Source organism: Oenanthe melanoleuca, chromosome 25 (assembly GCF_029582105.1).
Source record: "Oenanthe melanoleuca isolate GR-GAL-2019-014 chromosome 25, OMel1.0, whole genome shotgun sequence".
NCBI classification, from domain to species: Eukaryota; Metazoa; Chordata; class Aves; order Passeriformes; family Muscicapidae; genus Oenanthe; species Oenanthe melanoleuca.
Window position 1 is genome coordinate 3618445 of NC_079358.1, and position 13808 is coordinate 3632252.

Here is a 13808-nt window from a genome sequence, read left to right on the forward strand (position 1 = left end):
AATAGTTTAGTTAATCATTGTTAGACTCATCAAGGCCAAAGTGACGTCACCCTGGTTTTAATTGGATGTGTGATGGATTAAATTAGGGTTGGAATGGCTCAAAGTTGAGTTGGGCCAAAAAACTGTCTTGAAACCAACCCAAAATTGGATTAAATTCACTCAAAATGACTCAGTTGCACGTTGATGACGTCATCAAGGCCAAGGCGGCCCCGTCCGCTTTTAATCAGGTTTGTGCTGACCCAAAATGTCCCAAAATCAATTCAAAATTCGGTTTTGACGACGTCATCAAGGCCAGGGTTGCGTCACCCACCTTGACTCGCCCGAAATTGCCTCGAAATGACCCAAAATCGACCTGAAACCGCCCAAATTCAGGTTCTGATGATGCCATCGACACCAAGGTGGCGTCTCACTCTCGGTTTCCTCCCAATTCCCCCAAAACTGGCCCAAATTTGGGGCCTCTCAGGTGCTGCTGTCGCTTCTCAGACACAAAACTCCCCAAACCACGCCCCCTGCCCCATAGGCCCCGCCCCCTCCCCAGCCCCGCCCCCTCAGGCCCCGCCCCCTCAGGGACCCCCCCCTCCCCCCGTTGTATTTTAATAAAGCTGAATTTTGGGGTGAAACGTCGATTTTTGGGTTTATTTACATACACGGCCGCCCTTGCTGGGCGTGGCCGTTCAATAAATAGCGCTGTACAGGGGGGGGCGGGGCTTATGTACAAGTGGGCGGGGCCATGCGGGAAGGGGGGGCGGGGCCATGCTGGGTGAGAAGGGGGCGGGGCCGGAAGTGGCTCGGTCGTCCGGTTGTGAAGGTGGGCGTGTCCCGCGGCGGAAAAGGGGCGTGTCCCGCGCGGGTGGGCGGGGTCAGGCGCGCGGGGGGAGGGGCTGGCTGACCCGCACGCAGCCCCAATAGGCCGCCCGCAGCAGACACGCCCCCGCCCCCGCCCCCAGCACCGCCCACGCCGCCGGCACCCACCGCGCCCGGCGCCACAGCCACCAGGTGCCGGCCTGGGCGGGGCAGGGGGCGGGGTCACTGCCCTGGCCACGCCCCCCCACCCCGACCGCGCCCTGATAACTGTGAGCGTGCTGCTTCAAGCCCCGCCCACTGCTGACGTGCCCATTAGGCCACACCCTCCTGCGTTAGGACCCGCCCCCTCGAGGCCACGCCCCTCAGGCAGCTGGGCTTCACTCCTTTTGGCCACACCCACGCTGAAGCCCCGCCTCTTCTCCAACCCAGCCCCTCAAGCCCCACCCTTTTAGGCCCCACCCATTTAAACCCCGCCCACCGCTGACACACCCCTCAGGCCACACCCACTTTAAGACCCACCCCCTCCAAGCCACGCCCCTCGGACACCTGGGCTCCGCCCCTTCATGCCCCACCCGCCGCATCGCACCCTTCCAGCCCCTCCCCCACCCTGACCACGCCCCTCCGGCCCCGCCCCGGCCCCGCCCTCACCGCCAGTCCGGCCGCGGCCCCGCCCATCAGCAGCGCCCCCAGCAGGCAGCACAGGCAGCGTCGCCGCGGAAACCGCCGGCCAATCGCAGACCTGGGCGGGGTCAGAGGGGCGTGGTCACCGCCAGAGCGACCGCACCCCCAGGCGGGAGGGGCGTGGCCTCCGTGACCACGCCCCCAGAGGGGCGGGGCCTCACTTACACCTTGCGGCAGTGGGGGCAGCGGGCCAGGGATCGGTCGGGGAGCTCCGCCCACTGCGGGGAGAGGGGCGTGGTCACAGAGGGGCGTGGCCGCAGAGGGGTGGGCGGGGCCGGAAGGGGCGTGGCTCACCAGGAAGGGGCCCCCGCAGTGGGCGCAGGCCACGCGCACCCCGCCGGGGGGAGGGTCGGGGCTGGGCGCTCCCGTCTGCACCGGGCCCAGGTTGATGATCCTCTTACTGGGGGGAACTGGGTTATACTGGGAGGGGCCCAGGGACCCCCCCCCACTGCTCCCAGTATGGCCCAGGGACCCCCCAAACTCCCCTCCAGTGCTCCCAGTACGGCCCAGAAACCCCATCGGTGCTCCCAGTATGGCCCAGTACTCCCAGTATGGCCCAGTAACCACTGCCAGTATGGCCCAGTGATGCCCAGTGCTCCCAGTATGGCCCAGTAACCATTGCCAGAATGCCCCAGCGATGCCAAGCGATCCCGGTATGGCCCAGTAACCACTCCCAGTGATGCCCAGTGATACCCAGTGCTCCCAGTATGGCCCAGTGACCACTCCCAGTGATGCCCAGTGATACCCAGTGCTCCCAGTATGGACCAGTAAGCACTCCCAGTATGGCCCAGTGATGCCCAGCGCTCCCAGTATGGCCCAGTAACCACTCCCAGTGATGCCCAGTGCTCCCAGCATGGCCCAGTGACCACTCCCAGTGCTCCCAGTATGGCCCAGTGACACCCAGTGCTCCCAGTATGGCCCAATAACATCCCCCAGTCCCTCCCAATACCCTGGAACACCATCCCAGTTCCCTTCCACTCCATCCCAGTCCACCCTTGACCCCACCAACGCCTCCCAGTCCCCTCCCAGCCCCTCCCAGTCCCTCCCAGTCCCCTCCCAGCCCCTCCCCATCCCCCCCAGCCCCTCCCAGTCCCCCCCAGCGCCCCCAGTCTGACCAGTATGGCCGCGGGCAGGCGATGCGCTGGGCCGAGGCCCTGCACACCAGCAGGCAGTTGCAGGGACAGCGCACGTATTTCTTCCCACCGGGGGCCGTGCGGATTGGCTGCCGCCGCAGAGGGGGCGGGGCCTCAGGGAACACGCCCCCAACCCCCCCAGGCCACACCCATTCCCCTTCCTTCGCCCTGGAGCCCCCTGACCCCGCCCAGCTCAGGCCACGCCCCTGCCCCAAACCCCGCCCCACCCATCCACCCTCAGACCACGCCCCTTTCCACATCCTCCCCAAGCCCCGCCCACTCCAACCCCGCCCACACCACGCCCTTCCAGCGTTGCTCCCCAGGCCTCTCCCCTTTAAACCCCGCCCCTTTACGCCCCACCCCTTTAAACCCCGCCCCTTTAGGCCCCGCCCCTTTAAGCCCTGCCCCTTTAAACCCCGCCCCTTTAGGCCCCCGCCCCTTTAGCCTCCACCCCTTTAAGCACTGCCCCTTTAAAGCCCCGCCCCTTCAGCCATCGGCCATTTAGGCCACTCCCATTTCAAGCCCCGCCCATTCTGGGCCCCGCCCCTTTAAGCCCCGCCCCTCACCGTGGCCTCGCCGCACCCCCCGCACTTCACCACGTGCTGGTGCGTTTTGCCCTCGACGCTGATTGGCCGCTGGCAGACGCGGCACGTGACCGCCGGCGGCCCCGCCCCCACGGCCTCGGGGCTGCCCAATGGCGAGTAAGGGGGCGGAGCCTCGCCGGGCCCCGCCCCTGCGCCGCCTGCCAATGGGGAGCGGCGGGTCAGGGCTGAGGCCACGCCCACAGGAACCGCGCCCACAGGAACCCCGCCCCTGCCGCGCCCCGCCCCGCCCGGCCCCGCCCCTGGTTAAACCGCGCCGCCCCCCGGTGTCGCCGCTTCTCTCACCGGCGGCCGCGGCCCCGCCCGGGCCCGGCCCCGCCTCGGGCGGCAGCAGCGGCGATCGCTCCCCGTCCGCCATGACAGCGCCCCGGCCGCGCCCCCTGCCGCCGATTGGTCCGCAGGCGTCACGTGAGGCCGGCGCTCCGCCCCCGCCGCCGCCATTGGCCCCCGCGCGTCACGTGACGCCACCGCGGCGTTGCCGGGCGACGCCGTCACCGCTCCGCGCGCTCCCATTGGCCGGCTCGGCGCACGTGATCCTCCTCGGCTGGCGGGGTTGCCGGGCAACGCGCGCGCCGCTTCCCGAGTGTTTCCTCGGGCTCCCATTGGCCTTCCCCCACCACGTGACGCCCCGCCTCTTTCGGCGTTGCCAGGCAACGCTCGCTCCGCTGTTCCGGGTCCCTCCCCGCTCTCCCATTGGCCGCCGCTGCCCTCACGTGATTTCCCCCCCGCCGCCCGCGGTTCCCAGCAGCGCTCCGCCCCGCCCACCGATCCCCGCGCTCCCATTGGCCGGTTCCCCCGCGCGCCGCGCTCTGATTGGCTGATTCCCCCGCCGTTACCGCCGCTCCCCCCCGGCGCGGTTTCCATGGCGACGGCGGGGGCGCGGCCGGAGCAGCGCGGCCGCTGATTGGCGGAGGAGCGGGGGGCGCGGCCGGACGCGGTGACGTCACGCTATTTCAGCGCGGGGGCGGCGGCGGCGGCGCAGACGCGGCTGCGATGGACGGAAGGTGGGGGGGGGGGGGGGGTCCCGGGGGGATTTTTGGGGGTTTTTTGGGATGGGAGGGAATTTGGGGGGTGACCATCCAATGGGCTCGCGGCCCGGGGGGGTCTCATCCTCCTCCGCGGCCAATGGGCGCAGGGGGGCGGGGCCGTGAGGACCCCCCCCCCAAAATCCCATTGATGGGGAGGGGCGGGAGCGGGAATGGGGAGGGGGGAGCGCGCGGGTTTTGGGGGGTTTTGGGGTTTTTTGGGGGGGGATTTGGGGGGCGGGGCATCGCCCGCCCCGTCCCAAGTCCGCCTGGCCCCGAGCCCGGGACGCGGGGCGAGAGTCAAGGTCGGGAACGGGGCGGGGGGCGGGAACCGGGGGGGTTTGGGGTCACCTGAGCGTCATTTTGGGGGTCCCGGGGTCATTTTGGGGTCACCTGAGTGTCATTTGGGGGGTCCTGGGGTCATTCCGGGGTCACCTGAGTGTCATTTTGGGGGTCCTGGGGTAATTTTGGGGGTCCTGGGGTCATTCCGGGGTCACTCCGGGGGTCCGGGGGGTCCTGGGGGTCCCTTCCCGTGTCCCCTCCGAGTCCCGCCCCCACTGGGACCCGACTGGTGCCAAACTGGTGCCAAACCGGTCCGCCCTGGCCCGTGGTGATGCCAAACTGGTTCATACTGGTGCGACTGGTCCGTGCTGGTCCATCCTGATGCCAAACTGGGGCTGTCCTGGCCCACGCTGGTCCATACCGGTCTGTACTGGTCTGTACTGGTCCATGCTAGTCAGTACTGGTCCATACTGGTCTGTATTGGTCCATGCTGGTCAGTACTGGTCTGTACTGGTCCATACTGGTCAGTACTGGTCCATGCTGGTCTGTACCGCTCCATACTGGTCAGTACTGGCCCATACTGGTCTGTACTGGTCTGTACTGGTCAGTACTGGTCCATATTGGTTTGTACTGGTCAGTACTGGTCCATCCTCGTCTGTACTGGCCCATACTGGTCAGTACTGCTCCGTACTGGTCAGTACTGCTCTGTACTGGTCAGTACTGGTCAATTCTGGTCAGTACTGGTCCATGCTGGTCAGTATGGGTCCATACTGGTGTGTACTGGTCCATACTGGTCACTACTGGTCCATACTGGTAAGTACTGCTCCATACTGGTCACTACTGGTCCATACTGGTCCATACTGGTCAGTACTGGTCCATACTGGTCAGTACTGGTCCATACTGGTCAGTACTGGTCCATGCAGGTCAGTACTGGTCCATACTGGTCTGTACTGGTCCATACTGCTCTGTACTGGTCAATACTGGTCAGTACTGGTCCATACTGGTCAGTACTGGTCACTACTGGTCCATACTGGTCTGTACCGGTCCATACTGGTCCATACTGGTCCATACTGGTCTGTATTGGTCCATGCTGGTCAGTACTGGTCCATACCGGTCTGTACTGGTCTGTACTGGTCCATACTGGTTTATACCGGTTCATACTGGTTTATACTGGTTTATACCAGTCCATACTGGTTTATACCGGTCCATACTGGTTTATACCGGTCCATACTGGTTTATACTGGTCTCCTGTCCCCAGTTACGAGGCGTGTGCCGAGGCTGCGGCCTGGCTGCGGGCGCGGCTCCGCGAGCCCCCGCGGGTGGCGCTGTTTGTACCGGTCCATACTGGTTTATACCGGTCCATACTGGTTTATACCGGTCCATACTGGTCCATACTGGTTTATACTGGTCTCCTGTCCCCAGTTACGAGGCGTGTGCCGAGGCTGCGGCCTGGCTGCGGGCGCGGCTCCGCGAGCCCCCGCGGGTGGCGCTCGTGTGCGGCTCCGGGCTGGGGGCGCTGGCCCAGGAGCTCTCGGAGCCCCAGAGCTTCGACTACGCCGACATCCCCCACTTCCCCCGCAGCACCGGTACTGGGAGCACTGGGAGCACTGGGAGTGACTGGGAGAGGGAACTGGGAGCGCTGGGAGCGCTGGGAATGGGGACTGGGAGTGCTGGGAGTAACTGGGATTGGGAACTGGGAGCGGTGGGAGTGCTGGGAATGGGGACTGGGAACGCTGGGAGTAACTGGGAATGGGGACTGGGAGCGCTGGGAACGCTGGGAATGGGAACTGGGAGCGCTTGGAGTAACTGGGATTGGGAACTGGGAACGCTGGGAATGGGAACTGGGAGCACTTGGAGTAACTGGGATTGGGAACTGGGAGCACTTGGAGTAACTGGGAGAGGGAACTGGGAGCGCTGGGAGTGCTGGGAATGGGAACTGGGAGCGCTGGGAATGACTGGGAATGGGAACTGGGAGCGCTGGGAGTGCTGGGAATGGGAACTGGGAGCACTGGGAGTAACTGGGAATGGGAACTGGGAGCGCTGGGAGTAACTGGGATTGGGAACTGGGAGCGCTGGGAGTAACTGGGAATGGGAACTGGGAGCACTGGGAGTGACTGGGAATGGAAACTGGGAGTGCTGGGAGCACTGGGAGCGACCGGGAGTAACTGGGAGAGGGAACTGGGAGCGCTTGGAGCGCTGGGAATGGGAACTGGGAGCACTTGGAGTAACTGGGAATGGGAACTGGGAGTGCTGGGAGTGACTGGGAATGGGGACTGGGAGCGCTGGGAGTAACTGGGAATGGGAACTGGGAGCACTAGGAATGGGAAAAGGGAGTGCTGGGAATGGGAACTGGGAGCACTTGGAGTAACTGGGATTGGGAACTGGGAGCACTGGGAGTGACTGGGAATGGAAACTGGGAGCGCTGGGAGCGCTGGGAGTAACTGGGATTGGGAACTGGGAACGCTGGGAATGGGAACTGGGAGCACTTGGAGTAACTGGGATTGGGAACTGGGAGCACTTGGAGTAACTGGGAATGGGAACTGGGAGCACTGGGAGCGCTGGGAATGGGAACTGGGAGCGCTGGGAGTAACTGGGAATGGGGACTGGGAACGCTAGGAGTGCTGGGAATCAGAACTGGGAGCGCTGGGAATGGGAACTGGGAGCACTGGGAGCGACCGGGAGTAACTGGGATTGGAAACTGGGAGCGCTGGGAATGGGAACTGGGAGCGCTGGGAGTAACTGGGATTGGGAACTGGGAGTGCTGGGATTGGGAACTGGGAACACTGGGAGCACTGGGCGGGGGCGTTTCGGGGGTTCTGCGGGGTTTGGGGAGTTTTGGGGTGGTTAAGGGCGGTTTGGGGCACTTTGGGGGTAATTTTGGGGGGGTTTGGGGCTGTTTGGGGTGGTTTTGGGGCAGTTTTGGGGCTGTTTGGGGCAGTTTTGGGGCAGTTTTGGGGTAATTTTGGGGGGGTTTGGGGCAGTTTTGGGGCTGGTTTTGGGGCAGTTTTGGGGCAGTTTTGGGGCTGTTTTTGGGGTGGTTTTGGGGCAGTTTTGGGGCTGTTTTGGGGCAGTTTTGGGGCTGTTTTGGGGCAGTTTTGGGGCTGTTTGGGGCTGTTTGGGGTGGTTTGGGGCAGTTTTGGGGTTGTTTGGGGTGGTTTTGGGGCAGTTTTGGGGCTGTTTGGGGTGGTTTTGGGGCTGTTTGGGGCAGTTTTGGGGCAGTTTTGGGGCAGTTTTGGGGCTGTTTGGGGCTGTTTGGGGTGGTTTGGGGCTGTTTGGGGTTGTTTGGGGCTGTTTGGGGCAGTTTGGGGCAGTTTTGGGGCAGTTTTGGGCTGTTTGGGGCAGTTTGGGGCTGTTTGGGGTGGTTTGGGGCAGTTTTGGGGCAGTTTTGGGGCTGTTTGGGGCAGTTTTGGGGCAGTTTTGGGGCTGTTTGGGGTGGTTTGGGGCAGTTTTGGGGCTGTTTGGAGCAGTTTTGGGGCAGTTTTGGGGTTATTTGGGGCAGTTTCCGGGGGGTTTTGGGGCCCGGGGGCTCACCTGGGGCTCAGGTGGGCGTGGTGACCCCCGGCCCCGCCCCCAGTGCAGGGCCACGCCGGGCGATTGGTCGTCGGGCGCCTCGGCTCCGCCCCCTGCGCGGTGCTGCAGGGCCGGTTCCACCTGTACGAGGGCTACAGCCCCGCCCAGGTGAGCCCACCTGGGCCACGCCCACTCCGGGGGCCACGCCCACAACTGGGGACACGCCCACACCTGGGGAGACACCCACTCCTGGGGACACGCCCACACCTGGGGACACACCCACACCTGGGGACACACCCACACCTGGGGACACGCCCACACCTGGGGACACACCCATATCTGGGGACACACCCACACCTGGGGACACGCCCTCACCTGGGGACACACCCACACCTGGGGACACACCCACACCTGGGGACACACCCACTCCTGGGCCACGCCCACTCCGGGGGCCACGCCCACAACTGGGGGCACATCCACACCTAGGGGCACACCCACACCTGGGGACACACCCACACCTGGTGACACACCCACACCTGGTGACACACCCACACCTGGGGTCACGCCCTCCTCTGGGGTCACGCCCTCCTCTGGGGACACGCCCTCCTCTGGGGACACGCCCTCACCTGGGCCACACCCACATCAGGGGACACGCCCACACCTGAGGCCACACTTACACCTGGGCCACACCCACCACGCCCTCCTCCCCCCACCTGTGCCATGCCCTGACCCCGCCCTGACCCCGCCCTGACCCCACCTGACCCCGCCCTGCCCTGCCCTGACCCCGCCCTGGCCCCGCCCTGCCCCCACCTGACCCGCCCTGGCCCCACCCTGGCCCCGCCCTGACCCCGCCCTGACCCCACCTGACCCGCCCTGGCCCCACCCTGGCCCCGCCCTGACCCCGCCCCTTTGCCCCGCCCTGACCCCGCCCTTTTGCCCCGCCCTGACCCCACCCTGGCCCCGCCCCTTTGCCCCGCCCTGGCCCCGCCCCTTTGCCCCGCCCTGGCCCCGCCCTCTTGCCCCGCCCTGACCCCGCCCTGACCCCACCCTGGCCCCACCTGACCCCACCCTGACCCCGCCCTTTTGCCCCGCCCTGACCCCGCCCTGACCCCGCCCTGACCCGCCCTGACCCCGCCCTGACCCCTCCTGACCCCGCCCTTTTGCCCCGCCCTGACCCCGCCCTTTTGCCCCGCCCTGACCCCGCCCTGACCCCACCTGACCCGCCCTCACCCCACCCTGACCCCACCTGACCCCTCCCTGACCCCGCCCTGCCCCCACCTGACCCCTCCCTGACCCCACCTGACCCCGCCCTGACCCCGCCCTTTTGCCCCGCCCTGACCCCACCCTAACCCCGCCCTGACCCCGCCCTGGCCCCGCCCTGACCCCACCTGACCCCGCCCTGACCCCGCCCTGTCCCCACCTGACCCCGCCCTGGCCCCGCCCTGACCCCGCCCTCTTGCCCCGCCCTGACCCCGCCCTGACCCCACCTGACCCCGCCCTGACCTCACCTGACCCCGCCCTGACCCCACCTGACCCCGCCCTGACCCCGCCCTTTTGCCCCGCCCTGACCCCGCCCTGACCCCACCTGACCCCGCCCTGACCCCGCCCTGGCACCGCGCTGACCCCACCCTTTTGCCCCACCTGACCCCGCCCTTGCCCCGCGCAGGTGGTGGTGCCGGTGCGGGCGCTGGCGCTGGCCGGCGCGCACACCCTGGTGCTGACCAACGCCGCGGGGTCGCTGCGGCCGCAGCTCGGCCCCGGCCACCTGCTGGTCATCCGCGACCACATCGACCTGCCCGGCCTGGCCGGACGCTCGCCCCTCGTGGGGCCCAACGACGACAGGTGGGCGGGGCCGGGGGAAAGGCGGGAGACTTGGGGGGTTCGGCGGGAAATTCGGGGGGTTCGGTGGGAAATTTGGGGGGTTCAGCGGGAAATTTGGGGGGTTCGGTGGGAAATTTGGGGGGTTCGGTGGGAAATTCGGGGGGTTTGGCGGGAAATTTGGGGGGTTCGGCGGGAAATTTGGGGGGTTCGGTGGGAAATTTGGGGGATTTGGCGGGAAATGGGGGATTTGGGGTAGAAAGCAGAGATTTTGGGAAAAGGGGGATTTTGGGGGAAAAGGGGGATTTTGGGGAATAGGGTGATTTAGGACTAAAAGGGGATTTTGGGGAAAAAGGGGGATTTTGGGGGGGAGAAGGGGATTTTGGGAAAAAAGGGGATTTTGGGGAAAAAGGGGGATTTTGGGAAAAAAGGGGATTTGGGGAGAAAAGGGGGATTTGGGGAGAAAAGGGGGATTTTGGGGAATAGGGTGATTTAGGACTAAAAGGGGATTTTGGGGAAAAAGGGGGATTTTGGGGGGAGAAGGGGATTTTGGGAAAAAGGGGATTTGGGGGAAAGGGGGATTTGGGGGGAAAAAAGGGGATTTTGGGGAAAAAGAGGGATTTTGGGGAGAAAAGGGGGATTTGGGGAGAAAGGGGGATTTTGGGGAATAGGGTGATTTAGGACTAAAAGGGGATTTTGGGGAAAAAGGGGGATTTTGGGGGGAGAAGGGGATTTTGGGAAAAAGGGGGATTTTGGGGGGAGAAGGGGATTTTGGGAAAAAGCGGGTTTTGGGGAAAAAGAGGGATTTTGGGGAAAAAGAGGGATTTTGGGGAGAAAAGGGGGATTTGGGGGGAAAGGGGGATTTGGGGAGAAAAGGGGGATTTAGGACTAAAAGGGGATTTTGGGGAAAAAGGGGGATTTTGGGGGGAGAAGGGGATTTTGGGGAAAAAAGGGGGATTTTGGGAAAAAAGGGGATTTTGGGGAAAAAGAAGGATTTTGGGGAGAAAAGGGGGATTTGGGGAGAAAAGGGGGATTTTGGGGAATAGGGTGATTTAGGACTAAAAGGCGGATTTTGGGGGAAACGGGATTTTGGGGAGAAAAGGGGGATTTTTGGGGAAAAGGGGATTTTGGGGGATAAAGGGGGATTTTGGGGAAAAGGGGGATTTTGGGGGAAAGGGGGATTTGGGGGAGAAAAGGGGGATTTTGGGGGGGAAAAGGGAGATTTTTGGGGAAAAGGGGATTTTGGGGAAATGGGGGATTTTGGGGGAAAGGGGGATTTGGGGGGAAAAGGGGGATTTTGAGGGGAGAAGGGGATTTTGGGGAGCAGTCAGGGTGGTTTTTGGGGTGAAATCGGGTAAGTTTTGGGGTTTGATTGGGGCAGTTTTGGGGTGCAATCGGGGCAATTTTGGGGTGAAATCGGGTAAGTTTTGGGGTGCCATCAGAGCAGTTTTGGGGTGAGGTCGAGGCGTTTTTGGGGTTTGATTGGGACAGTTTTCCGGGTGAGATCGGGGCAGTTTTGGGGTGCCCTCAGCCCGGTTTTGGGGTTTGATTGGGGCAGTTTTGGGGTGAGGTCGGGGCAGTTTTGGGGTGCCCTCAGGCCGGTTTTGGGGTGAGATCGGGGTGGTTTTGGGGTGAGGTCGGGGCAATTTCGGGGTGAGATCGGGGCAGTTTTGGGGTGCCCTCAGCCCAGTTTTGGGGTGCAATCGGGGCAGTTTCGGGGTGCAATCGGGGTAGTTTTGGGGTGAGATCGGGGCAGTTTTGGGGTGAGATCGGGGCAGTTTCGGGGTGCCCTCAGCCCGGTTTTGGGGTTTGATGGGGGCAGTTTCGGGGTGAGGTCAGGGCAGTTTTGGGGTGCCCTCAGCCCGGTTTTGGGGTTTGATTGGGGCAGTTTCGGGGTGAGGTCGGGGCAGTTTCGGGGTGCAATCAGGGCAGTTTCGGGGTGTGATTTGGACAGTTTTGGGGTGCCCTCAGGCCGGTTTTGGGGTTTGATTGGGGCAGTTTTGGGGTGAGGTCGGGGCAGTTTTGGGGTGCCCTCATCCCGGTTTTGGGGTTTGATTTGCGCAGTTTTGGGGTGAGGTCGGGGCAGTTTTGGGGTGCCCTCAGGCCGGTTTCGGGGTGCAATCGGGGCAGTTTCGGGGTGTCCTCAGCCCGGTTTCGGGTTGAGGTCGGGGCAGTTTCGGGGTGCCCTCAGCCCAGTTTTGGGGTGCAATCGGGGCAGTTTTGGGGTGTGATTGGGACAGTTTCGGGGTGCCCTCAGCCCGGTTTCGGGGTGCAATCGGGGCAGTTTCGGGGTACCCTCAGCCCGGTTTCGGGGTGAGATCGGGGCAGTTTTGGGGTGCAATCGGGGCAGTTTCGGGGTGTGATTGGGACAGTTTTGGGATATCCTCAGGCCGGTTTCGGGGTTTGATTGGGGCAGTTTTGGGGTGCAGGGGCAGTTTTGGGATACCCTCAGGCCGGTTTCGGGGTGCAATCGGGGCAGTTTCGGGGTCCCATCGCTGCGTTCCGGGGGCCGCCCCCCCCCGCCCCGCCGCTCCCCCGCAGGTTCGGGCCCCGGTTCCCCGCCATGACCGACGCCTACGACCCCGCCCTGCGGCGCCTGGCGCTCGCCCTCGCCCCACGCGAGCTGCGGGCGCGCCCCGGGGTCTACGTGGGCGTGGGGGGCCCCAGCTACGAGACCCCCGCCGAGTGCCGGCTGCTGCGGCGCCTGGGCGCGGACGCCGTGGGTGAGGAGGGGCAGCGGGAGGGGCGGGCGGGGGTCCCCAGAGGGTCCCGGGGGAATTCGGAGAGAGGAGAGTCACAAATGAGCCCCGGAACGGCCCCGAAAGGGCAGCGGAGCAGCCCCGAAACAGCCTCAAATCACCCCAAAATAACCTCAGACCCAACTCCAAAACAGCTCCAAATCCAACCCCAAGACAGCCTCAAATCCAGCCTCAAATCCAGCCCCAAAACTGCCCCAAAACAACCCTGAATCACCCCAAAACAACCCCAAAACAGCCCCAAATCCAGCCCCAAAATAGCCACAAAACTGCCTCAAACCCAACTCCAAAACAGCTCCAAATCCAACCCCAAATCATCCCCAAATCCAGCCCCAAAACTGCCTCAAATCCAGCCCCAAAACAGCTCCAAATCCAGCCCCAAAATAGCCACAAAACTGCCTCAAATCCAACCCCAAAACAGCCCTAAATCCAGCCCCAAATCAGCCCCAAATCCAGCCCCAAAACAGCCCCAAATCCAGCCCCAAAACTGCCTCAAATCCAACCCCAAAACAGCCCCAAATCCAGCCCCAAAACTGCCTCAAACCCAACCCCAAAACAGCCCCAAATCAGCCCCAAATCAGCCCCAAATCCAGCCCCAAAACATCCTCAAATCCCCCCAAAATTCCAGCCCCAAATCCAGCCCCAAAATAGCCACAAAACTGCCCCAAAAGAGCCCTGAAAGGGCAGCAGAGCAGCTCCACATCCGACCCCAAAACAGCCCCAAATCCAGCCCCAAAACAGCCCCAAACGCCCCAAACACAGCCCAAAAACAACCCCAAAACTGCCTCAAATCCGACCCCAAAACAGCCCCAAACCCAGCCCCAAAACAACCCTGAATTGCCCCAAAACAACCCTGAATTACCCCAAAACAAACCCAAATCCAGCCCCAAAACAGCCCCAAATCCATTCCCAAAACAGCCCCAAATCCAGCCCTGAATCACCCCAAAACAGCCCCAAATCAGCCCCAAACCCAGCCCCAAAACAACCCTGAATTACCCCAAAACCCCCAAATCCATTCCCAAAACAGCCCCAAAACAACCCCAACACAGCCCTGAATCACCCAAATTCCCCCAAATCACCCCAAATTAGCAGCACACAGCCCCGAGGCCGCCCCGAATCCAGACCCAAATCACCCCAAATACCCGAAGCCCCCTGAGCGTGGGGTCAGCGCACCCCAAACGCCTGCAGGTGTGTCCC

The 13808-nt window shown here is 63.6% G+C and overlaps 2 protein-coding genes across 3 annotated transcripts; one reads left to right on the forward strand and one right to left on the reverse strand.

Moving 5' to 3' along the window:
* Positions 1-773: 773 nt before the first annotated feature.
* PIP4P1 (phosphatidylinositol-4,5-bisphosphate 4-phosphatase 1) lies at positions 774-3602 on the reverse strand. Of its 2 annotated transcripts, XM_056510361.1 has the most exons (7): positions 3506-3602; positions 3185-3360; positions 2601-2707; positions 1780-1885; positions 1651-1703; positions 1453-1543; positions 774-1004 (listed from the first exon to the last, which is right to left on the reverse strand). In XM_056510361.1, the coding sequence occupies exons 1-7, from the start codon at positions 3576-3578 to the stop codon at positions 861-863; spliced, it is 750 nt and encodes a 249-aa protein (XP_056366336.1). In that variant the 5' UTR covers positions 3579-3602; the 3' UTR covers positions 774-860. The 2 variants fall into 2 exon arrangements, with proteins under 2 accessions (XP_056366336.1, XP_056366335.1); XM_056510360.1 differs by lacking the exon at positions 2601-2707 and having other exon boundaries at positions 1780-1854; positions 3506-3595.
* PNP (purine nucleoside phosphorylase) lies at positions 3577-12598 on the forward strand (the record flags this gene model as incomplete). The annotated part of the gene is made up of 6 exons (XM_056510802.1): positions 3577-3933; positions 4162-4224; positions 5786-6113; positions 8102-8205; positions 9704-9879; positions 12397-12598. Coding segments are annotated over exons 1-6 (1230 nt in total), but the record flags the coding sequence as incomplete, so codon positions are not given.
* Positions 12599-13808: the final 1210 nt, after the last annotated feature.